Source organism: Propithecus coquereli, unplaced genomic scaffold (assembly GCF_000956105.1).
Source record: "Propithecus coquereli isolate 6110/MARCELLA unplaced genomic scaffold, Pcoq_1.0 Scaffold785, whole genome shotgun sequence".
NCBI lineage: Eukaryota > Metazoa > Chordata > Mammalia > Primates > Indriidae > Propithecus > Propithecus coquereli.
Genome location: NW_012154007.1, coordinates 1,531,421 through 1,555,871, shown reverse-complemented (window position 1 = coordinate 1,555,871; position 24,451 = coordinate 1,531,421). Strand labels below are relative to the sequence as shown.

Here is a 24,451-nt window from a genome sequence, read left to right as displayed (position 1 = left end):
CCCCAATGCCAGGCTGCCATGTGGTGAGGGAGCAGCTGCAGGGGGTAGAGCAGGTCAGCGTTGACTGGGGCCTCTCTCTGCTGTCCCTGCTGTTCCCTCCTCCCGCAGAGAGGCTCCTCCTTAGACACCCTCTGGGAAGGCTGGTTCCTGATGGGATGGAAGGGTGGCAAGGAGAGGCCGCATAGAGGAGAAGGCATTAGAGATGGGGCTGGGAGGATGGGTAACCTTTTGTCCGGGGCAGGCTATTGAAGGAGCGCGTACAGCGCGAATAAACGCTTGGAGTCGGAATGGAAACGTGCTTGGTCCATTCCGGGGAGGCCGGGGGATGGACAAACGGAGGCCGGGGAACAAGAGCCAGGAGGGGGTGGCCGTTGGGCGCGATCCTGGAGGGCCAAGAACGCTCTTGGCAGCTTGGGCCGGTCCTCGGCACCCGGCCCACACCCCGTCCCCCAGCGCAGATGCTCCGGGAGGCGCCCAGATGCCGTGCCGCACACCTGTGGCCCTGCCCGCCCGCAGGCCGCCTGGGTCTTTGGGGAGAACCTGCCCACCGCCCGCCCCATCGCGAGAGCGAGGCCGGCCGCCGAGGGCGTGCGCGCGGGCGGGGGGCGGCGGGGCTGGGCGGTGCGGCGGGGGCGGGGTGGGGATCGGGAGGGAAGCGCTTCCTGGTTCGAGCCTAGAGGGGCGAATCGGGCTCCGCTCCGCGCCGCCGGGAGGAGCTGTGGGCCTGCAGCCCCCTCCCCCGCCCTCGCCGCTCCCTCCTCCTCCCGCCCTCCGCGCCGAGCCGGGCGGTGCTGGCAGCGAGCGGCGGCGGGCCGAGCAGCCGGGCAGCGCGAGGGCAGCCGCGGGAGCCGAGCCTCTGTCCCTCTCTCCAGCCCTCCCGGGCCTTTGTCGCTACGCCCGTGGGGAGCGGGCCGCGAGAGCCCGAGCGAGTCAGACAGCCCGCAGGTCCCGCGGCCGGGCCCAGGGCACCCGAGAGGGCCATGTCTTACCAGGGCAAGAAGAGCATTCCGCACATCACGGTAAGCCGCCCCCGCCCCGCCGCCCTTCTTTGTGGGCTGGGGGTGGTCGCCGTCAGGGTCCAGATCCGTTGGGGGACGGCGGGGGCGGCCCCCAAGGCTTCCTGCGTCGCCACGGGTGGGGCGGGGCCGGTCTCGGCATTTCAGCCCCCTCCCCCCAGTCCCTGGGGACAGTGGTGGGGGAGCCCCTCATGGCGGGGCGGGGCTGGAGCCTCGCGTCCCTCTCCCTGCGGGCTTGCAGACCCTCCCCCACGGGATGTGCCGGAGGATGGCGTGGACGCGGAGGATGCGGAGCTGAACAAAAGAGGGAGGGGCACGGGGTCCGAACCCCCTCCCCAACCCTCGCGCCAGCACGGGGAGGATGAGCTGAGGCCCCCGCGCGCTGTCCCGGCTCTGTCCCGCGCTTGCCCCTGGCAGCCGGGTCCTCCCCACCAGAGGAAGGAAAAAAGACCAAGCACCGCTCCCCACGGCCGCCGGTGCTGGGGGAGTGGAAGTCCGGAGACAGCGCCATGATGGAAGCCCGGCTCCCGCCCTCACCGCAGCTAAAAATAACCTTATGGGGTGACACTGGCGGCTGCGGCCCCCAAAGGGTTAACGCTGCTGAGGCTGGGCGGCTGGAGGGTGGGACGGTGGTTGGTGCTGAGCAGTCTGGCTGTGTCCCTGGGTGTGGCCGGAAACAAAGGAACCCGGGTCTTTACGCTTTGTCTAGGAGGTGGGGAGCTGAGGGCCCAGCGGCCAGGAGCTGGCTCCTCCACCCCACTCCCTGCCTGGCATCAGAGTGGAGCCAGAGCATTGCTGAGGGATGGGGACCAGGCCTGTGGGCCTGGGGTGGTAGTACAGGAGCAGTCGGGGTGGTAGGCAGGCTTCTGGGCAAGCAGAGTTCTCCAGGGGGACTCCTGAGGTTGGAGGACAGGAGACCCAGGATGCTTATCATGTTTGCAGAATTCAGGCTCAGGGACAGCCCTGGGGCACCTGCCAAATGGCAGCCTTAGGTAGGGGGCAGGAGCTGGCGTTTTCCACTAGGCTGCCCAGTGGCTTCGCAGTGGATTGTAGACCTTGTCTTATTGAATCCTGGCAACAGTCCCTGGAGGGAGGCCTTGTCCCTGTAGAGCTCCCAGGGCTGGCACATAGGCTGGAATCACAGCCAGTGTGAGACTGCCCTGCATCCACCCCAAACTCTAGGTTGAGTCTTGAGTTAGAAAATCCCTCCTGACCCAGCTTCAGCTCTTGCCAGCAGGCTCTGCTGAGTTCCCACCCAGAGGTGTGACTTCTGAGGGTGGGGACCACCTCTTTACTATCCCTAATCTCTGTCCTCTGGGACACAGAGGTGTAAGTGGCCAATTCATAAACACTGTAGTTGGCAAAGAGTCAATGGAAGGCATATGGTTGCCCCAGGCTAGGCAATGAGGGGAAAAAATTGGGCCATGTCATTCTGAGCAGGTCCCTGCTTTGAGACCCTCTAGCCCTGCCCCCCAGGGAAACTGAGGCAGATGATGGATGTGGGGTGATACAATAAGCTAGGAGCCCTGGGTGCCTTTGTGGTTGTGTGCCCGTGGTAGGTCTCTGCCTCTCTCAGCTCCCGAGTCTCTAGGGCAGAAGCTTAACAGGATGGTCTTTGAGGCAGGTCTGTGGGATGCTGCCCTGGGAGCTGAACTGTCAGTCTGCCGGGCCCAAGTGGTTTCCCTGCCTTCCAGCTGTGGCCCTCTGGGGTGGGGGTGAACTGTCTAGTCTGAATCTCAGTCTTCTGATATCCCGGTGGGCCGCTACATGGGACTCTTGAGCATCCCAGAAGACCCTGGCCAGGCGTCCACTGTGCACCAGGCACAGCGTAAGGGCTACAGAACCACTGGCCGGTCTGGCTGCTTTAGTCCTTCCTCTAAAGCAGTTGGTCACCTTGTGGGTACAGGAAAATCAGTGGGGTTGTTCCTACAGCCTCAGAGGGTGGTTGCAGTGAGCATGGAGAGGACAGATGCTGAAAGTGATGCTTAGCTCTTAGGAGAGAGGCCCTTGAGGAGGGATGTGGATCATTTGGCCCAGGAAGATTGTGGTTTGAAGGAGAAAACAATGAACCAGAGAGGCTAGGCCTGTGGAGCCTCTTTGCAGGACCCTTCAACTTCTTGAGGACCTTGTGCTAGTAATGCACATGTTGTGACGAAACCAAACCCTTCCCTCAAATGTCATGAAACAAACGAGTGGGCATTGCGGCTTTCCAAATGCTCCACCTTAACCTGGTCCATGGCAGTCATGTGATAAGTTGTTACTAACAGTCAGCCCAGGCCGTGCCGGGCGCTGGGGGATGTGGGAAGGAGATGGGTGGGCTTCCCCTGCTCTCCCAGACCTCAGCCAAGCTGACATCAGCCTGAAATGGCAGTAAAGCGTAGTGTAATGAGTATCCTAAGGGAGGCACAGGGGCTGGAGGAGACCCCATCAGGGACACTAAGACTAGACCTGGGTGGGGGGGAGCAGAGGGGACAGGCAGGAAGGTGGGGTTCTTCCTGTGGCCTGTGGAGGCCCAGAGGCAAAGGATTTGGCATGTCGGAGAAACTGAAGGAAAGTTTGTATCAGGAGCGCTCACCCTCTGCCTCCAAGGGCAGCATCACTGAGCAGATAGAGCAGTTCCTGTAGATGGCCAAGGTGATTTTGGCAGCCATGGTGTGTGTAGCCTGTGGAGAGATCTAGGGGCTTGAAAAAAAATCAAGGGCTGGACACAGTTGCTCCCACCTGTAATCCCAACACTTTGGAAGGCCAAGGTGGTAGGATTGCTTGAGCTGAAGAGTTTGAGACCAGCCTGGGCAATGTAGTGAGACTCCATCTCTACAAAAAATTTTAAAATTAGCCTGCTGTGGTGGTGCGCACCAATAATCCCAGCTACTTGGGAGGCTGAGGCAGGAGATTGCTTGAGTCCAGGAGTTCGAGGCTACAGTGAGCTATGACGATGCCACTGCACTCCAGCCTGGGTGACAGAGTGAGACTCTGTCTCAAAAAGAAAGAAAAAGATGTGGTCCATGGGAAGAAGTACGGGGGTAGCAGGTCCAGCTCTCAGCTGCATCCCCTGCCTCCCACCTGCTGGCTGCTGGTTCACTCTGAGCCCTGGGTGTCTCATCTGCACAATGGGGATAAAGGACCCTGCTTTGCCAGTGAATTCAGAGACTGGAGAGGGGAATTAGAGTCGGGAGGGGGAGGCGAAGAGCTTGACAGGCTGGGGAGTAGGGTGGACAAAGGCAGGGAGGCTGAATTAGAAAGATGTTCTACTCGTGTTGATTGTGTGGTAGTATCTTTCCCTCTTTTCTCCATCTCAGCCGGTTCCTGAGATGATAGAGTAGCCTGCTAGAGAAGGAAGAGGGAAAATGCGGAAACACTTAGCTTCTGCCCCCAAGGATTGTTTAAAATATTTATAAAGCTCTCTTTCATGCGTGGCTTTTTTTTTTCCTTAATGAATGGCACAGCCGGGGATTAACTCAGCTGAAGCTGCTGCTTATGCCCACTGCAGCGGTTAAGTGAGTAGAGCATCCTGGGTGTGGCTCTCAGCAGACAAAGGCACATGGCTTCATGGCCCTGGTGGCTCCAAATAGAGCCACTGAAGGGAGAGGTCTGCCTAATCGTGGGGGAATGTCAAGGGTGTCCGCCACGATGGTTACGAATTATGATTATTAAAAATAAGACTTCATGAATGCTGATCATGTGTGTTTGCTTTAGTCCAGGCATCCAGCATGATTGCCATTACCTCTCGGTTCTTAGAACAGCGAGGAAGGCAGCCGAGATATATCACCCTGTTTCCCAAAGGGTAAACTGAGAGATTTAGTGGCTTGTAAGGTTCTTGCACTGGCGTGGGGAGGAAGGAGAGCTCACATTCAAATGGGGAGGGTAGATGGGTGCGTCTGCCTGTTAGGAAAATCACTGTGTGTGTGTCTAATTGTGTGTGTATATGTATGTGTGAGTGTGTCTTTGGTGCGTAAATGTGTTTGTGTGTGTTCGATCAAACAGTGAAGGTAATCAGGGAAGACAGATTAAGTAAAGATCACATCAGGCTGAATGAGTTACTCTAAAGTGCAAGTACGCAAAAAAATGTGTGAGGCCTGTTACATTTCTTCCCAAGAGTGACATTTGGACAATCTGTAAATTTTCAGTTTATTCTCTGCCTTTCTGCACAAAGGATTTGAGATGCCTACAGTGATTTGTCACACTTGTAGTGAAATCAGGTGGAAGTCAAACACCAGGACCGAGGCTCTAGGAAGGACAGAGAACAAACATGCGAGTGATCAGGATGCTGGAGTGGCTGCAGTTGGACATCTGACACTAACATTGAGCTGCTGTCACCTGGGGCAGGGAAGCAAACAGCCTCAGTGATGTCGAGGCCATGATCAGAGAAGGAGAAGGGGACCATATTCTTAGGGAAAAAATTATTTTGCTCATATCATATTCTTAGAAAAAGTCTCAGAGTGATACTGCCATAACTATGTCACCTTAAGCATGAAGGCCCGTTTCATGCAATGAACTCGGCTAAGACTGAATATACAGAACACGCACACTCACGATATGACATACATGAGCGAGCTTGGCACATAGTCAGTGTCCAGCAGATCATAGTTCCTTTCTCTAAACTCATGCTCTATCTTTGGGGAAATGAAAATTCAGAACGGCAGCTAACCAGCAGGTGTGATGGGCAGGTAAAGTGTGTACACGTTAAAACATACACACACACACAGGATGATCCCTGACCTTAATGACCTTGCCATCTGAAGGACAAAGTGGATGAAACACCTGAAGAAAGGCTAAGGCTGAGCTGTGGAACAGAGCACAGGTGTCAGAGGAGTTCAGAAGAGAGAGGACTCAGCATCAGCAGAAGCAACGAGAGGTGGCTTCTTGCAGTTTGGAGGATGGCCCAAGCTAGGAGCGAAAGGGAGAACTTGCACTCCAGGTGGAATAGCATGGAGGAGGCCTGGGCTGGGATGGATCTGGTCGGAAGAGAGTAAGGAGTGCTACACTCAGCGAGATCAGAGGATGAGGAATGGGAACCAAATCTGAATGGGTGAGGCTGTGGGGGAGGACTCCATAAGGCTTTGGAAGTCAGGCAGCATGCACTCAAAGTGATGGAAATGACACAGGAGTTCAAGTGTGGCTCAGATACTAAGGAGTTGTTTGATCTTGAGCAACTCACTTTTTCTCTTGGGCCTTAGATTCCTTTTCTTTACGGTGAAAGAGTTAGATTAGATAATTCAGTTCCAAGCTATCGGATACTCTTGACTTTCTTCTATGGGCAATAGGATACTACTGGAAGTTCCTGAGCTGGGAGGGTGGTATGATGAAAGCAGCATGCGAGAATGTAGATTCTGAAGTCAGACCGTGTGGGTTTGAATCCTGGCTGTTTCGCTTGCTAGCTGTGTAATTTGGGCAGGTCACTTATTCTTTCTGTGTATCAATTTTCTCTGTACAAATTTACATTCATAAAATGGCAATAATAATATTTCATAGGGTTTTTCCCCCTGAGAATTAAATGACTTAATATATGTCAGATGCTTGGAATAGCACCTGCCTCTAGTAAATGTAGTGTGGGTTACTGTTGCGATTGTTGCTGTGGGATGGTGCTTTACTCAGCTTTGCTCCATAGCACACAGCCTCAAGGTCTCAACAACATGTCCTTACTTTTGCTCATAACACATGAGAGCTGTGGGGTGGCTGTAACTTTGCCCCTAGCTGCTGGTGGATGGTGGGTCTGCTCAGTGTTTGTCCTTATTTTGAGATCCAGACTGGAGGAGCAGAAATGCACAAGAGACTGGCAGCAACTTGCAGTGTCTTTAAGAACTTCTGCTCAAATTCGGCATATTTCACATCTGCCATAGTGTACTGGCCAAAGCAAGTCATTATCAAACCCTAAATCAATGGGGAGAAGCTCAAAGCCAGTCATTCTGGAGGGGATATGAGGATTAAATGTGACAGTTCTGGCATGTAAGAGATGCTAGTAAACACCTGTTGCAGCTGATGATGAAGTGGGCAGGAAGCATAGGGGTTGAGTTTGGAAGAAAAGGCCCAGCATTGGTTCTTAGGTTGAACTGGAGTTGGGAACAGGCTCTGAAGAGGTGTCTCAATGGGCAATTAGGAGTAGACTGAATGGGGGTGAGAGGTGAGAGCCAGAGGTAGACATTAGGGTCCCATGTACAAGAGGCATTGGTAGGAGATAGGAAAATGCAGGATATTCCAGCAACCAGTGATTCTCAGCCCATACGCTGTGAGCACAGTGGTGTACTGAGAAAACCCTCTGCAGCTGTGCTGCTAAATTTTGATCAGCATCTGAAGTTTGTGTTTGCTACAACCAAATCTACAAATTATTCTGGTAACATCTCTGAGGTGGAGCCATGAGCACTTAGAAGCAGAGAGGTGTTGAACAGACTCTGATTTGCTGTGAAAAAAGGTACCTCGTGCCCTGGAAAGGGAACATCAGAGGACTTTGCCCTGTGAGCATGTGAGAGAGAACTTGGTCAGGGCGTGGACAGCGCCGTGGTGCTGAAGAGTAAGTGAGCTGTTAGCAGCTGTCAGGTCCCGTGAGTCTGTCTCACTGTAGTAGGATGGCATGGTAATGGTTGCAGACTTATTTTAGGTCTTTAATTCCTTCCACAATGCCGAAAATTTTTATACTGTTTGTGTGTATGTCCTGAACATAGTAAAGTTGAGAACCAGTGCCCTAGAGAGGTGTGATGACCAATTCCTGACTTTGCTCTGAGAAAAGACAGCTCTGAATTGGTGCTGGTGGCTTGGGAACTGCAGTGGGGTCTGGGATGCTTCCTAGAGAAGCTTCTAGAAAACGAAGCAAGAAGCTAAAAGGAGGAAATGTCTGTGGACATAGGAGGTTGTAGCTCCCTACTCCTTCCCTGGGTGTGTGTCCCAGGGATCTAGAACATTCTCTTCGACCAGGCTCACCCTCTTTGGCCCTCTGCCTTTGCAGCAGCTGTGCCCGTTCTCTATGGAGGCTCTGTCCTTCTGGGGCTGGGTACTGTGAGTGCTCCCTCCTCAGAAATGTGGCTTCGTCACTCATGTCCATCTGCTCCACTTGGCCATGAGTACCTGGAGAACTGGGACAACGTCTGGTTCTTCTAAGCATCTCAGGAGCACTCTTGCACACTGGTGATTCATGGCAGGGACTCCACACTGTGTGGGTGAGCAAACGAAGCCCAGATTGTAAACTGTGATTCTTTGATGAATGAGATTTCAGGGCTGGGCGAGGTGGCTCCCGCCCGTAATCCTAGCACTCTGGGAGGCCCAGGCAGGAGGATCGCTTGAGGTCAGGAGTCCAGCCTGAGGAAGAGCAAGAGCCCTGTCTCTACTAAAAATAGAAAAATTAGCTGGGTGTCGTGGCACATGCCTGTAGTCCCAGCTGCTTGGGAGGCTGAAGCAGGAGGATCGCTTGAGCCCAGGAATTTGAGGCCGCAGTGAACTATGATGATGCCACTGCACTCTAGCCAGGGTGAAAGATTGCGACTCTGTCTCAACAACAACAACAACAACAACAAAAGAAGGGTAAAGTTTTAGCCACAACTGCATTTAGTGTTCCTTAACAAATACCCTATCTGTGGATTTAGCACTAAGGCAGTTTCCACCCAGAGGGAGATGAAGGTAGCATGAAGGAACTTTGGATTGCAAAGGAACAAGGAGCTTCTGTGGTGGTAGTTCGACAGTGGGGAGAAGGATCTGGTTTGATAATGGGGCTTCACTGCATTTCACACTGAAGAGTAAGCTTTTACGACAGGAGCTTTCCACGCACGAGCTGGATCGTCATGGTGCACATCTTCCTTTTCCCCAGGGCCTCCCTGAACAGTGACCTGGTGTCGGGTCTTGGGGTCCATCCCACAGCAAGTCTCATTGGATCTGACACAGAACTGCATAGAGCGAACAGGTGGCTGTTTGAGGAAACTTTGTATCTGTCCCCAAATTATTAAATATGGTGCCACATACTTTGTATCCTACCATAACCCTAGACCCTTAGGGCTTACGCTCTAATAAATTCTCAGCAAATATTTGATTCTATAACATAAACGTTGAAGGGAACCTTCTAAATTATGTAAAACTTGCCTGTTTGTGCATTTGAGGAGGCAGGAAAGAATGTCCATTGCTTCTCCTCTGCCCCCACGCTTCTCCCCTCTTGTGCGGGGGGACGGATGCCTCTCCTTGCCTCCCCCCCGTGCACAGAGTGCCACTTCGCACGGCAGCCTGCCTTACTCTTGCACAGCTCTCTTGCCGGAAAGCTCTGCTTTATGTGGAGTGAGAACTGCCTCCTACTCTGCGTTTGCCCTCAGAGTCTTCCCCAGTCCCTTTGCCGTGCACGCTGCCATGCCCAGAGGCCCCGGAAGGTAGTTCTCTGTTACCCAAGACCTTCTCTTCCAAACCATCCAGCTCTTTATTCATCATCTAGCACAATTTCCAGCTGCAATGTTTGGATTTTTCTTTACTTTTTTCCCCTTTCTTTTCCTCTTCTCTTATTTTTGTTCTTGCTACAGTTTATTTCTGAGCATGCAGAACTGAAAGAATCAAAAACAAAACTTTGTTAATAATTATTGGGCCCCTTTTAAACTAGTTTAAAGACTTCTTAAGGCCATAGACTCCTTTGAGAAGCTGGTAAAAGGCATGGAAACTTTTCCTGCTTCCTTAAATGCATAAACACAGAACATTTGGCAGAGAATATTAGATTTTATAGGCCAGTGTTCAGTGTATTGGGTGCTTTCACATGTTATCTTAAGTAATCCTGTGAGGCAGGTACTTGGGTTCCATGTATAGATGGGAAAACTGAAGCCAACAGAGATGAAACATCTTGCCAAAGATCACCCAGCTAAGGCACAGTGTGGGAATAAGCTGCCATCTCTGGCGTTGAGTCAAGGATCTCATTGTCTCCTGGAGGAAATAGAACACATAAAAATGGGTTGGAAGATGAAGCATCATGAACAGAGGCTGACCAGGGCTGTGGGCCTCTCGTTGTGGAAACTCCCAGGAGTGACCACCTGGTCCTGCAGCCAGGACACTGAACGATGCGGGAGTTGGAAACCAACTGGCAGAGCATTTCCGGCAGGAGATCCGTGCTCCAGGAAGGCCACAGACGAAAGCACAGGGGCTTTGCAGGTACAGTGTAGGGAGCCGGAGTGTGGTGTGAGTAGATGAACGTGCGGGGGCAAGGCCAAGAGAGGGCGGGGCTCAGGCCGGGGAGAGCACAGGAGGGTGTGCTTCGTCCTTCTTGCGAGGAGAAGCCGGTGGAGGCTTTCGAGGAGAGGCGAGACCGGGTTGGATTTGTGTTTCAGAAAGGTCGCTCTGGCTGCCGTGTGGAGGGGACAAGATAGGCAGCAGGGAGACGGATTGAGCACTGACCTGGGGCAGCTGTAGTGGGAGGTGGAATCGGCAGGCAGGTAGGAGAACATTTCCAGAGTAGAAGCAACAAGAGCTAGAAAAGAGTTAGGTTTGGGATGAGAGAGGTTAGAGAGAAGCTGCAGGTGGAACTGAGTGTTTTAATGAGATCTGTTTATTTCCCCATGTTGCAAGGACTTAAAAAAAAGGCACTGTTCTAAGTGCTATGCGTGTGTCAATTCATTTAATTTTCAAACTCCCCCTGTGCATTACGGATGGGAAACTCGCCTGCATTACGGGGTTTGGAGGTGTGGGGCCAGATAAGAGCCCAGGCAGCCCGGCCTCTGCACCACGTCCTTGGCCAGCCATCCGCATTGCCTCTTTGTTAAATGAGCTTGGAATGAGATAGTAAGTATGAGGGCAGCTGGCTAGCCGGGGACATTGTCAATGTTTATTAGGTGAGTAAGGTCTCTGCATTTAATATCTTTCCCCCAGAGAACCCCTTGCAACTTCCAGAGCCTTTAACCTGCCTTATCCTCTTTTGACTACCTTCCCAGCAGTCCTGTTGGAGGGCAGGTGAGGTGCAAGGCATGAGATATGTGTCTGATAAATGGCTGAATGGGTCACTGTGGTCTGCTGCTGCTTGTCCCCATTTTACAGAGGGGGAAACTGAGACTCAGACACATTAACCAGGTGCAGTGAAGAGAACACTGCACTGGGCTAACCACCAGGGCAGAGGGTGGTCGTGGTAGAGGTGCCAGGTGGAACTAGGTTCAAATCTGGCTGTGCCATCTCTCAGCTGTGTGACCTTGAGTAGATTACTTCACCTCTCTGATTTCCTCATTTCTAGCAATATACCCACTTCTTCAGGTGATCTAAGAACTGAAAATGAAAACCCATGTAATGCAGAACTGACACTTAGTATGAGCTCAAGGAATGTGAAGTTCTTAAGGCAATGAATTTCTGTTCAGATCTCTTTGTATAAGGCATGAAGCAGAGACCAGGAAACATAAAAACGGGCCAAGGCATAGATGGCATATATAGCTAGCATCATCCTCCCACAGGCAGTGTGGAGGCCCTGCCCACTCTTGGGGCCATGATAGGGGTGTGTTATTTTAAAGTCAGATATTCAGTCCACCTGGGAGTATTTCCTGAATGTCTGCAGGTATGACAAGGCGTCAGTCAGATCACACTGTTATAACTGCAGTTGCCATGGAAACGGGCCTGCAGTCCATGGGGACCACCTGCATTTCTGATTCATGAAGGAGGAAAAGCCGCCCTGCCCCCTACTCATGCAAGGGGAGGACAAATGTGTGTTAATTAGATTCAGTGTCATACCGGTTGCCACTTCCTGGGTTATGGCAAAGGGCCGCAGGCTGACAGGCTGTCCGGCTGTCCCCTGAGGCAAAATGCAAGGCGAACAGGAAGGTTTCTGTGGATCAATATGAGTGTGCAGCGGGCGTGGTGGCAGCACTTGCTGCTGTGAGGAGGCTGCGTGGGGGAGCTGGTTGGGGGAGCTGGGGAGGGGGGCGCCTCTATTTATTAAAGGCAGGAGCCAAGTTGTCAAAGTCTGAAGCATTTGAGCTGTGAAACCTCTCAGGCAGCAATTCCTGTGGCTCCCAGCGCACGACCTCGATGGTGTATCCATGCGCTTTGCTGCAACGCTGCCGCATAACAAGCACCCCCTAAATGCAGTGGCTTATGATAACAAATATTTGCCTATTGCATCGGGGTTTGTGGGTGGTAGACACTTAGCTGGGCCCCGCTGGATTTGTCTCCAGGCTTCTGTTTGGTCCTCATGTCACCTCCTCATACCACCTCACTCTGGGGCTGCTGTTCCTTGGCCCATGCGGTTTCCGTGGGGTAGGCTCTCAGGAAGGAGAGCTGAGCCCCACCTGCCTCTTAAAGCTCGTCGTGCTCGGACTGGTGCACTCACAGCCTCTCTCCCTCTCTGAGCTGTAGGGAGTCAGTGGGGCAGGGGCTCACTGCACCCACATTGGGGCATGGAGGGCGGGACAGTGGGAGTTGCGAATGAGTAACACAACCCACCAGAGGGTCTACACTGAAATTCCTGGGGCGTTTGTTAACAGTGTAACTTGCACCATCCAAGTCTGGTAAATGAAAGTCTTGGTAAAAACACGTAGACTGGAATTTTCAGCAGGCAATTGCCAGGCATCGTGAGGACCCGCCGGGCCGGGGTGCCGTGCTGTGCGCTGTGTGAAGGAGTGCCTGCCCAGCCTGTGCACTTCTAAGCTGCACACGTGAGCTTCTGCCTCGCTGCCTGTGGGTTCAAAGGCCTAGTAACTCTGAACACTCACCTCGACATACCCTTTGTCTTAAGAGGAAGCAGTTCCACCTGCATTCTATGCTTGGACAAGCACATTTCTACCAAAACAGAACTTTGAGGCTCATTTCGCTGCTCGCCCTTTGGAAAGGAAGGGTTTTCTCGTCTCTCAGAAGAGACTGACCATCTAGTTACCCCAAGCTTTCCTGCCCTTCCCACTGAGGAATCGGGCAGCCTCCTGCACATCTGCATGACCTCTGGGACCCTGTGTCGACACTCACCTGCTCATTGACCCAGGTTCCAGTCATTGCATTAGTGGAGCATGTAGGGGACATGGGACTTGCTTGGCCTCCCCGCAACTTCCTGGGGTGGGAGAATTAAGGTATTGAAAGGGGGACACTAGGACCTAAAAGTACTTGAAACCAGGTGCATCCATTGTGAAATGTCACGACTATTTTGGTTCTGTGAGGATGACAGACTAGAAAGTTGCCAAGAAGCCAAGAAGGAAAAGCAGTGAGAAACTGCAGAGTGGGGTGCGTAGGAGGGCGAGGGGCCTTCAGCATCCCAGGGTTTGGGGTTTGGGGAAACCTTGCTGTCCCGGTGCCTAGTGGTGTTTCAGCACCGTGGACAGACTCCCCCTGCATTGCGCACGTACGCATGGTACCTAGAACCCAGAACACTGTGTCCGTGTGTGTACTATTTATTTTTCTGGAGTGTTCCCCTTCTCCTCATTTTTCCAGCTTTGTGAACTTCTGCTTTCATTTCAGAACTCAGTTCAAATGTTCCCTCCTCGATGACATAGCCACTGTCTTTTTCTGTCTCTGTAATAACAGCTTTGGTTCTCTGCTGTTTTCCTGATAGGCAAGGTTGCTAAACCAGTGATTTTTGGTAAAGTGTTGATTTGATAAGAATAGCATCTCTTATTTTCTTCTAAGGATTTCCAGGCCTTAATTAATTTTATATCCCTTCTGACAGCCGCCTTCGAGGTGGAGATGACAGATTTTATTCCCACCATGAGGGAGGGAGCACAGAACCCAGGGGGTTTAATGCCTTGATCCAGAGCAGACAGTGATACACACAATTCACTGCGCTCAAGAACCTCCCTCCTTGCTGGGGCTGATCATTGTTGTCATTCATTTTGCTGGGTAAGAATGCATGAAGGTTTAAAGGCTAATTTGTGTAAACAGAGCTCAACTTAACATTTCACGTTCGTGAAAAGAACAAAAGTGTCGCGCCCACATCAGCTCTCTCCTCCCAGGTGGGGCTGGGATATAACAGTGAGTTTGGGGAAGAAGCTCCTCCTCTTGCCTGGCTGTCGCTCGGGTGCACCAGGCACCTGGCGGCAGAAACACGCTCGCTGCTGGCACGGGCTTTTGGTGGAGCCCTCGCAAGGAGGCCTCAGACAGCCTGCATCGCACAGGCTTTGCACTTAGCAAGCCTCTGTTCCAGCCAGTCGGGGTAGGTTTTTAGGGAATTTTTCAAAGCAGAAAAAGAGACTTTATTATGTGTCAGGCCACTCTTCTCCCCTTTCTGTTTGTTTCTCTCCTCTCTTCTTTCTCCCCTTTCTTTCCGTCTTTCCTTCCCTCTTTATCATTCTTTTATCTCATCCTCCTTTTCTTCTCACTCCCTCGTCCCTTGACCCTGGCTCGCCCCCTCTCCTGCCCAGCAGACGTTTACTAAATCCTGTGTAGGGCCAGCTCCTGCGGGTGTAGATGAAATGCCCAGGGCTGTCCCGGCCGTGGAGGGAGGTGCAGCTCAGCAAGGGAAGGCACGTGAACAATGGCCGTGAGGTGCGGCAGGGGAGGGGGTGTGCACTGGCAGTGGGGACAGGGTGCACCCCAAAGTCTCCATGGAGGTGCCAGAAGATCCACTTCCCCTCGAATTACTCCCAGATAGAGGGTTTTATAGTTTGCTTTTCCTCCTAACATTTTATTACCTCGCACTTTTGTTTGTCCTTAAAACTTCCTGGAAAATATTTTAGTAGTTGAATGCTACCCCATTAGTGGTGTGATTATAGTATTGTGATTAATTCTCGATCACATCTTTGTGATTAATTCTCGATCACATCTTTGTGTATAATTCTTTGAGCCTGTTTGGAATATTTTCCTGAGGAAACATTCCCAGCACTAAATTGGGGGTCAGAGGACGGGAGCAGCTCTAAAGCCTTTGACACGTGCTGCAAACTGGGCCACCACTTACTCTTCCCGAGGAATCCAGCTCTGGGGAGAAGACAAAGGGGATCAGTCACTTTCTTCCACATCTGCGCGGTGTGGTGTGATGTCTTAGCTCGAGGCATTCCTAGGTTTGGGTTCTTCCCTGATGCAGACAGAGCCCAGACTCCCTTCTGTGCATGGCGCTGGGGTCCCCGGGACCTGGCACCTGTGGACCTCTCTGGTTCCTCACCCCGAGGTGACACTTCAGCCAAAGGAATCCACTTAGGGTTCCCCAGGGAAAACCGGGCTCCTTCCGGCCTCTGCTTCTTTCCCTCCATGTTTCCCTCTCGGGGAATCTCTTTTCTCTTTTGCTGTGTGGCTGATTCCTTTGCTGTGTGGCTGATTCCTTTGCTCTTCAAGCTCAGAACACACATTTTCCCCTTGGAAGGGCCGGAGTAAAGGCCTCCTCTGTGCTCCTCTGCCACAGCCTGCCCGCGCTGGGCGCGAAGGCCTGCCGATGACTCAGTGTCCCTCACAAGAGCTATTTCTTTTAGCTGTTTCCACCCCTTCCTTAAACAATTCTTGATCAAGTGTAGTTCCTGCCACAGAACAGGGCAGAGAACGAACAGCGTGTAGTTCAGATTGCAGACCGTGCTGCCAGGCCTGTGCTGAGCACTTCACATACACACCTAGGAAGAAGAGCCAATGACCCCATTTTATAGATGAGGAAACTGAGGCTCAGAGAAGTCAGTCACATGGATAATAAGTGGGGTCAGGGCTGGAACTTCGGGATGTTTTGCTCTTACGCAATACTGATGCAAGGACATGAGCCACACTGAACATAATTTGCTTTAGGTCACTGTTGTCGCCATGGAAGGAACTGGCAGTTTCTGGTATACCCTAGCTAGTAGACTCAGCTGTTAGGTTCTCGTTGACTTTTTCATTAGGCATTTGATTTTCTTCAAAGTATATAAGTAGTCATTTTTATGCAGAGCATGCCATTGTTCCCATCTGCCAACTGTTTACCCCTCACGGTAATCCAGTGCAAGTCAGCAGACAGTGCCCGTATTATTTGTCAAGTGTGGGAGTTTTGTTATTAGGAATATATATTAAATAACATTATACATACAGTAAAATGTACTTTTTTGGTGTACAGTTTTGTGAGTTTTTACACCCACATTTCATGCATGAGAAAGGGAACCTTGAGCGCAAGGTCCTCAGATCACAGCACCTGGGGCGTTTCCAGGTTCCACCTTCTGTGGGACATCACCGATTCTAGACTATGGCAAAAGTGTGATTTGGTGGCCCAAACGCTGGACAGGGAGCTAGGAAACCTTGGGTCTAACCTGCGCCCTTGTTAGCAGTGTGAAGTTGGAGGCCACACCTGTCTCTGATCCCACCCAAGGCCGGTCAGACCTAACGTTCTGTGAGAGCGTTCAGTGCAAACAGCACCAAGGACACAAGCCTCTCAAAGCACGTTTCCTAAGGCGCCTTTCACGGACAAGCATCCTCTCAGATCTTCCGCACCATGAAGGGATCTAAGTTTGGAAAAGATGTAAACTCACTTCCCCTTTGGACTGTTCACAGCTCTCATCAGCAGAGGAAAGGATGTGAGAAGTTCTGTCGTAACGACTATCATTTTTTCCGTATACCCAGAATTTTCTAAACTCACTGCACTAGGGAACCCCTTTCTGGGACAATATCTACCCAAATTCTTCTGACCTAGAGTTCTGAAGAACATGGCGTTGAAAATGCCATGTGTAAAATGTTCAAGCATTCCATGTTAATAGGATCAGGGAGAAAAACAATAACAATGACAAGATAGAATAAACTTATTTTTATACTGGTAGAAAAAAAAAAGGCAAAGGAACTACCAGTTTTAAGAAAGAACATGAGAACATGAAAATGTCACATCAACTCTTACCTTACTGTGAGCTTATTTTTTCAGAAAAATGCTGGCACTTAAGAGACGCCGAGAGCTCGGAGCCCTGAGGTGCCTGTACGCAGCGTCTGGTGGTAGTTGGGGAGGGGGTGAGTTTGAGCACAAGCTCCGCCGTCTGATTCTAGAAGAGCAGAGCAGGCTGGGGCCGATCTTCTGACACACAGTGCATTAAAATACCGCCTTTCAGGCTAAGCCCAGAAAGCCCACTATTAAATGTGACAAGGCAGCCAGCTGCCTGCGGGGAGCTGTGTTCCGGAAGCCATGTGCCAGCAGCTGGTGACGCACGCTGTCCTGCTTTCTGGTGCCGCAGGAAACCTGCACTGCAGCTTGTCTGTGCCTCCTGGAGGTGCAGGGCCCAGGCCGCTTCTCTCCCTTGGGCTTGGATATCGTCCAGAGGGCTTGGCGAGTCTCCTCTCTGGGGATGCACAAATCATGTCTGGCTTCTATTTTAGGGATAAAAATAGGTTGTTGGGCCTGGGAGCAACTTAGCTTGAAGCTCCTTCTTCCAGACACCCTCCTTCTGGAGAATAGGGTGGGTTGCTTCACACTTCTCTTGCTTGACTCATGGCTGTGATGCCTTTCTCTCCCTCCTCACCCATTCATCTTTCAAGAATCAGTCCAGTCATCCATCCACCCACCCACCCATCCATCCGTCTACCCACCCACTTATCCATCCACCCATCTACCCATCCACTTATCCCTCCACCCACCCATCCATCCACCCACCCATCTGTCCATCCATCTATCCATCCATCTATCCATCTGTCCCTCCCTCCCTCCATCCATCCATCTGTCATTCATCTATCTATCCACCCATCCATCATCCATTCATCCAGCCATCACCCATTCACCCACCCACCCATCCACCCATCCACCCAGCATGCGGGCTGTGCCAAGGTATTGGAGATGCAGCAGTGCAGAATCAGACGAAGTCCCTGCCCACATGGGGCTAACAGCCTAATGAAGAAAACTGCTGGGCAAACTCCAGGTGGCACCAGACCCGTTGGTGCATGTGCCATTGGTCTCCTGTGAAGTCGTGCCCCCAAAAGTCAGGTGACACACCGAAGCTCTGACTCTGGTGCGGCAAGTCACGTTTCAGACAGACATGCAAGTATACAGTGTGTCAAATGTACTGTGACAAGTACTATGGAAACATAAAGTGGGTGGAGGTGTGTGGTGTTGCAGACACGACAGTCGAGGCGAGGGCTCTCAGATAAGGGACACTGAGCAGGGACCTGAAGGAAGTAAGAGCATGAAACTTGCCAAAATAGTGGGATTCTGTTTTAACTGGGGTCCCACCGACCTTGGCTTTCACTCTGAGGAAGATGCACTGCTGGAACAGCAGCAGCCCGCTGCGTGATCTCTTTCTGCTCAGAAAGTTCCCTCGTTCCTTAGTTTGCACTAAACTCTTCTCTGGGCTTGCAGAGCACCCTACGCCCATCTCTTACGGTAGATGCCGTAGGACCACTGGGACCCGGTCTGAGGGGCCATTCTGAGATGCCTTCTGTATACACTGCCTCAGAGGGCCCTGGCAGGCTCACGCCCACAGTGTCAGCCGGACCAGTCTGCACCGTTACTGGATTTATTCATCAGATAGATGCTGCACCCTGCCTCCCTCCAGCCCCTGGAATCACCTCTCACGACCCATCCATCCGTCTATCCATCCATCTGTCCATCACCCACCCAGCCTCCGAGTCCTCGAGGAGACACGCCTTCAGCAGCAGCTGCGCTGGCCTGTTCCTGTCCACTTCCCTCTCCCAACCCCAGGATGGGCTTGAGGGCAGACGCTGTGCTGTGCGCGTCACCACAGCTCTAGCCTGGAGAGGACACGGATGGTACCTGAGCACATGGAAAGAAATTCTCAGCTGTCGAGAAATTCAAATCAAATACTGATGACACACAAGCGGGCTCAGTGTCCTTGTGTGTGGAATGGGGCGACACTTCTGGAAAGCATTTTGGTTGTGTTCATCGAGAGCCACACATAAGGTTTATGCTGTTTGACCCCGTTGTCGAGCTTCTGAGGATTTTGCTTAACAAGTCACCCAAAGTAAGGGAAAAGTTTTGTGCACAAAGGTGTTCGTTGCAGCAATATACATCCCTGTGAAGAATTGAAAATAACTTAAATATCTAATAGTGGGGGAATAATTGAACAATTGATTATGTGTCCAGAAGATGGAATATTTTGTAGCCCTTTGAAAATGACAGCTGTGAAGAACACGTCAGCAGTTGGGACGTGCTCATGGTAAAATGCAGGAAGGACGGGGTCGTGTTCTTTTTGGTTTCTCCTATCTAAGGACAGGGTCGTGTTCTTTTTGGTTCCTGTCATCCGCTGCTCTCTGGGTTTGCATGTCATTCTCTCTGCCCAGCACTCGCTGCGTTTGCCCCCTGGCCTCCACTGCACAACTCTGCTTGGTCCAGCTTATCTGGACTTACTTCCTGGACCTGTGCTTACTTTATGGGCTCCCGTGCAGACCCCTCCTCCCCTTCTGAGCCCCCCACCCCCCATGACTTGTTAAACATCTGTCCCTCCATCTGTCGGCCCGTGAGAGCCGATTCGCGCTCTGTTCCTGGATCCCTCTGGCTCCTCGGGGCCTGGCCCTGGACTTGGAGCTGAGGTGATTGCTAGTAGCCGACGGGCGCGTGGACGAGGGAGGGATGTGTCCGTCAGGATCATAACCGAGGGAAGCAGAAGGAAGTGGGGAAGACATCCGAATGTCAATTGCAAGCTCTACTGGAGGAGGGGAGGTTTTCACTATCTTTTAAAATGTCTCTAAATTAATCATTATCATATTTAATAATGCCTTGAGAAATTCCTGTTCTACAAATGACCCAGTTTCTTTAACAAATGAATGACGTTCAAAAGGGAGGAGGGGCCGGCGCAGATGTTAACAGAGACAGCAGAGAAGGCTGAGGCAGGTGCACTGTGGGACTTGGGGTGGATCCTGAGCCAAACCAACCAGCCATCAAAAGACATTTGTCCAACCCAAGCAAGAGCAAGACCCTGGTCTCTACAAAAATAGAAAAATTAGCCAGGCGTGGTGGTGGCGCCTGTGGTCCCAGCTACTTGGGAGGCTGAGGCAGGAGAATCGCTTGAGCCCAGGAGTTGGAGGCTGCTGTTAGTTGGGATCACGCCACGGCACTCCAGCCTGGCAGACAAAGTGAGACCCTGTCTCAGACAAACAAACAAACAAACAAACAAAAAGGCATTTGTGAGACAATCAAGTAAAATGCAGTAGGGTCTGATTATTGACTGATAATTGGTTAGTTGGGTAATGAATTATGGTTATGTTTATTTAAAAAGCCCTTAACAGCCAGGGATACGTACTGAAGCATATATGGGTGGACAGATATAATGCTTGGGACTTGTTTTAAAATATATTAGCAAAAACAAAACAAAGATTTTCGGGGAAGGGAGTAGCAGATGAAATGAGAATGCTGGTGTATTGAAGGGTAGGTCTCAATGGGCTTTTGAAATGCTGTTTCTTTACTTTTGAAAATATTTGAGAATTTTTATATCAAAAGTTAAAAAGAGGCTGGGCGCGGTGGCTCATGCCTGTAATCCTAGCATTCTGGGAGGCTGAGGTGGGTGGATCACTCAAGGTCAGGAGTTCGAGACCAGCCTGAGCAGGAGTGAGACCCCGTCTCTACCAAAAAGGATAGAAAGAAATGATCTGGACAACTAAAAATATATATATAGAGAAAAAATTAGCCGGGCATGGTGGCGCATGCCTGTAGTCCCAGCTACTCGGGAGGCTGAGGCAGAAGGATTGCTTGAGCCCAGGAGTTTGAGGTTGCTGTGAGCTAGGCTGACGCCACGGCACTCACTCTAGCCAGGGCAACAAAGTGAGACTCTGTTTCAAAAAAAAAAAAAAAAAAGTTAAAAAGAAAAAAGTTTCTCTTGGCTTTTCCTCAATGATCCTGACTCCTTTGCTTTGCTTTTCAGAGTGACCGCCTCCTCATCAAAGGGGGACGCATCATCAACGATGACCAGTCCTTTTACGCCGATGTCTACTTGGAAGATGGACTTATAAAGTGGGTTGACCCAACAGACCTGTTAAGACACCTGTCTCCCCAGGCTGCCTGGCTTAGATGGAAGGGGAGGCCGGTGTCCTGCCCCAAAGCACCTGTGCCATGGTCCTGTGTGTCAGGGATAGAGGCCTCAGAGATTTGGGAAGTTCAGACTGCGAGTGGGGAAGGGACTAGCATTCACTGGGTACCCCTCTGTGCCAGGTTCTCTGCCATGCCACAAGGCAGCATCTCATTTAATGCTCACGCCGAGGCTGGGACGTGCAGACGTGGACCCCTGTTTCATTGTTCTGGAAGTGGCAGGCCAGTGCTGCTAAGGGCCAGCCCCGCGTTACAGGGTAGCTTAGGGCAAGGCCCGGGCTCCACCCTGGAACAGCTAACTCAATTCATGGCTCTTCCTTCTTCTACCTGCCTGCAATTTCTGGAATTGGGTTGAGGAGATGAGGGGAGAAAGGAGGAATGTACGGCTTCCAGACACAGCCTTGGCACCTAAAGAAAAGATCTGTTTCCTTTGCTTTCTCGCTCCCGGTGTGGCCAGCGTCTGCGCTCCCGTGTAAGGGAAGCGAGGAGGCAGCCGGCTGGCGGGCAGAGCCCTGATGTTTCACCTGGGGAGACCTGGGCTTGCATCTGGGCCCATCACTGGCTCACTGTGTGGCCTTGGACAAGTCACCACACCTCTCTGAGTCCCATCGTCCTCCTTTGCACAGTGGGATACCTCCCAGCTCACAGGGCTCAAGGCGGCAGATTAGAGTAGGCTCGCAGAGGGCCATGACCAGGCCTGAGATGAATGGGCCCCTAATTAGAGTACTGTGGCCCCCCCAGCATGGCGACCGAGTCACAGGCTCTAATTAGACCAGGCTGTGATTCCACGTTGCCAGAAGTATGTGAAGTACTCTAGAGTGACAGGCTGCTCAGACCACACTTGGCCACTTGATGGGTGCTGGTCCCACCTCTGTTGGATTGAGCTCTGCTACCACCTCTCCCTGGAAGGCTTCCCAGATGACCAGGCTGGGCGAAGCGGCCTGCTGCGTGCTGCCTGACCCTCTCTGCATTCTGCCCACGTGGCTTTCCTCCTCATCACACTGTGGCTTGTCCCCCAGCCCCTCCCCTAGGCAGGGCCTGGCCTGAGCTCTCCCTCTCTACCCAGGACCTGTGAGGGCCTGGCTCAGAAATGTTTACCAAGTGGAACTGAAGTTGCACAGGTGAGAGCCCCTTCCATCTGCCTCTTAAGAACCCAAAGTCGTCTCTGTTGTTTGCCTGCAGACAAATGGGAGAGAACTTGATCGTTCCCGGTGGAGTGAAGATCGTCGAGGCCAACGGCCGGATGGTGATTCCCGGAGGTATTGATGTCAACACGTACCTGCAGAAGCCCTGCCAGGGGATGACTGCGGCCGATGACTTCTTCCAAGGGACCAAGGCAGCGCTGGTGGGCGGGACCACGATGATCAGTGAGTGGCGCTGTCCCTGGCCCTAGGGACCTAGGCTGTGAGTTCTCTTCTTCATCACTGGCATCACCACAAGTGCTTGGCACACCCCAGGCACTTGGCTCAGGATGAGACTAAAGGTGCATTTAGAGTTTTAGAATGGAATTGATTTAAAGAAAAGTATTAAGTAAAGAAGGTGTGGATTATAGGTATATAAAGAAAAAAAAATGCTGCAAGGTGCTGTGAAGATGGCTAAAGTTTTGGAACCAGTGACATAGGTATTAATATGACAGATGGGGAGATAGAGGCTCAGAGAGGTAAAGTAACTTGCCCAAGGTGCCACAGCTTAGAAGTGGTTGTATTTGTCAGTGTTGCTGCCGTAACACCATGGTAATGCTGCGTAACAAACAGCCCCCGGATCTCAAGCAACGCTTGTTTTTCCCACTCCGGGGTCTGCAGGAGTGGGGCTGGGGGCTGGAGTGGCTCTACCTGGCTGTAGGTTGGATTCGGGGTGCCATGGATCTCCCGTTCTGGTACCTGTGACTCCCCAGCTGTCTGTTCTCCTGGTGAGTGGCAGAGTGTGGGGGGCTGGCCAGAATTTGCCACTCCTCCCCTCTTCACCTCACTTTCATGCTGTGACCTCTGCCCACTGCTGCTGGCCACAGTCACATGGCCAAGCACAAAGCCACCAGGAGTATGCTCTGCCCCAGTGACCTTAGTGAGGTTGGAGCAGGAAGGAAAAACCGTGGACATGTCATACTATTCTACCACAGCGGCCTGTCTGGGAAGCTGCCCCATGCAGCCTGGTGGTGGTTTTGTGTTTTGTGTGAGTAGCTGCTTTTGCTTGGATTCCATTTCAGTAAGTGATTTTAATTAAAAAGGCAACAGTTGATTGCAAATGTTCTTTTAACTATCAGGCTCTCCAATTGTGGGCAGCTTGTGAGCTGGCCCAGCCCTGCCCATCTCTGCCCCTCCTGCGAGTCCCTGTGGAAGTGCCCTCGGGGGGCAAGAGCCGGCCCCATGTGGGCAGAGCTGGAGGGTCCGCGCTGCCCCAGACCCCTGAGCCAGGCGGGTGTGGCTTGGCCCTTGGATCTGGGGGCTGGGAAAGGGGGAGGGCCCAGGCTTGGGCCCGGGCAGACCTGGGTGTGGATCCGGCCACCACGGTGTGAGCCTGAGCCCCACTGCTCGGGCCAGCACGCAGCCTCTCTGATCCCCAGTGTCCTCGTCTGTGACGTGGGCTTTAGGACAGGAGGCCCTGAGCTTGTTTGGACACATCCATGAGATTCCTTAATGTAGTGCGTGGCATCTGAGAGTTCTGAGAAGTGGAGATGGAAGCTCCAGGCTCAGGAGACCCACACAGGGCAGGGGACAGCACCCTGAGCAAGGAGCCAGGGTCCCTGGGATCTCCGCTTGCTCCTTCTCCAAGGCCCCGGGGAGCCCTGCCCTGTAGCCTCCCCTCCCCTCCTGTGAAGGGCAATTTTCAGTGTGTGTTTCAGCAACACCAAGAACCTGTGAAAGGACCATGAGGACTACGGTCAGGGGGTCTAACATGGGCCACTGTCCCATTTCTTCATTCAGCAGGTGCTGATCGACAGTCGTGCTACACCAGGCACTGTGCCAGGTGGACAGAAGCAGGAATGATGCTTGTTCTCAAGGGCCTTGCCGCCTCGCAGGGAGTCCCTGCTCACTGCCCGCCGGGACAACAAAGTGTGACGAGTGCTATGAAACAAAGGGGCACGGTGCTTTGAACAGCAGGGCAGGGGCTCAGGAAAGCATTCTCTGAAGAAGCAGCATTTGTACAGGGATCTGGATGAATCGGAATTAACTGGATGAAGAGGGCGGAGGGCACCAGGAGGCAGGAACAGCATGTGCAAAGGCCCTGTGGTGGGAGAATGCACCTCACACTCCAGAGGCTGCAGGAAGGGCCACAGGTGGGGTGCGGAGACTGAGGGGTAGACTCTCGTGAGGTGATACTGGAAGGTTGGGGGGTGCTGGGTCTTGGCGGTCAAGGTGAGGACTTTGCTTTTTTCATATGGGCGACGGGCAGCCACTGAAAGAGTTTAAGCAGGGAGTGATGTGATCTGTTTGGGTTTGAAGAGACCAGGGTAGAATGGCCCAGATGGGATGTGGCTGGACCAGTGGGGAGGTGATTGTACAGTTTAGCTGAGAGGTGAGGGTGGCTTGGCCATGGAGTGGACAGAGAGGACAGCTCCAGGGACATGGAGGGGACGGATCCACAGTACTTGGCGATGGACTGGATGGTAGGTATGTGAGGGAAAGGA

The 24,451-nt window shown here is 52.3% G+C and overlaps 1 protein-coding gene across 4 annotated transcripts in view; it reads left to right on the top strand.

The window, feature by feature from the left end:
- Nucleotides 1-24,451, top strand: part of CRMP1 (collapsin response mediator protein 1) — a 66,849-nt gene that overhangs the window by 3,655 nt on the left and 38,743 nt on the right. The window contains exons 1-4 of one of the 4 annotated variants that reach the window (XM_012662853.1): nt 825-881; nt 946-1,019; nt 20,663-20,751; nt 22,009-22,193. In XM_012662853.1, the coding sequence (XP_012518307.1) occupies nt 981-1,019; nt 20,663-20,751; nt 22,009-22,193 (313 nt within the window). In that variant the 5' untranslated portion in view covers nt 825-881; nt 946-980. Of the gene's footprint in view, nt 1-642; nt 1,020-1,421; nt 1,834-2,106; nt 2,116-20,662; nt 20,752-22,008; nt 22,194-24,451 lie in introns of those variants that run through there. The other 3 variants (XM_012662854.1, XM_012662852.1, XM_012662851.1) reach the window with 3 other exon arrangements.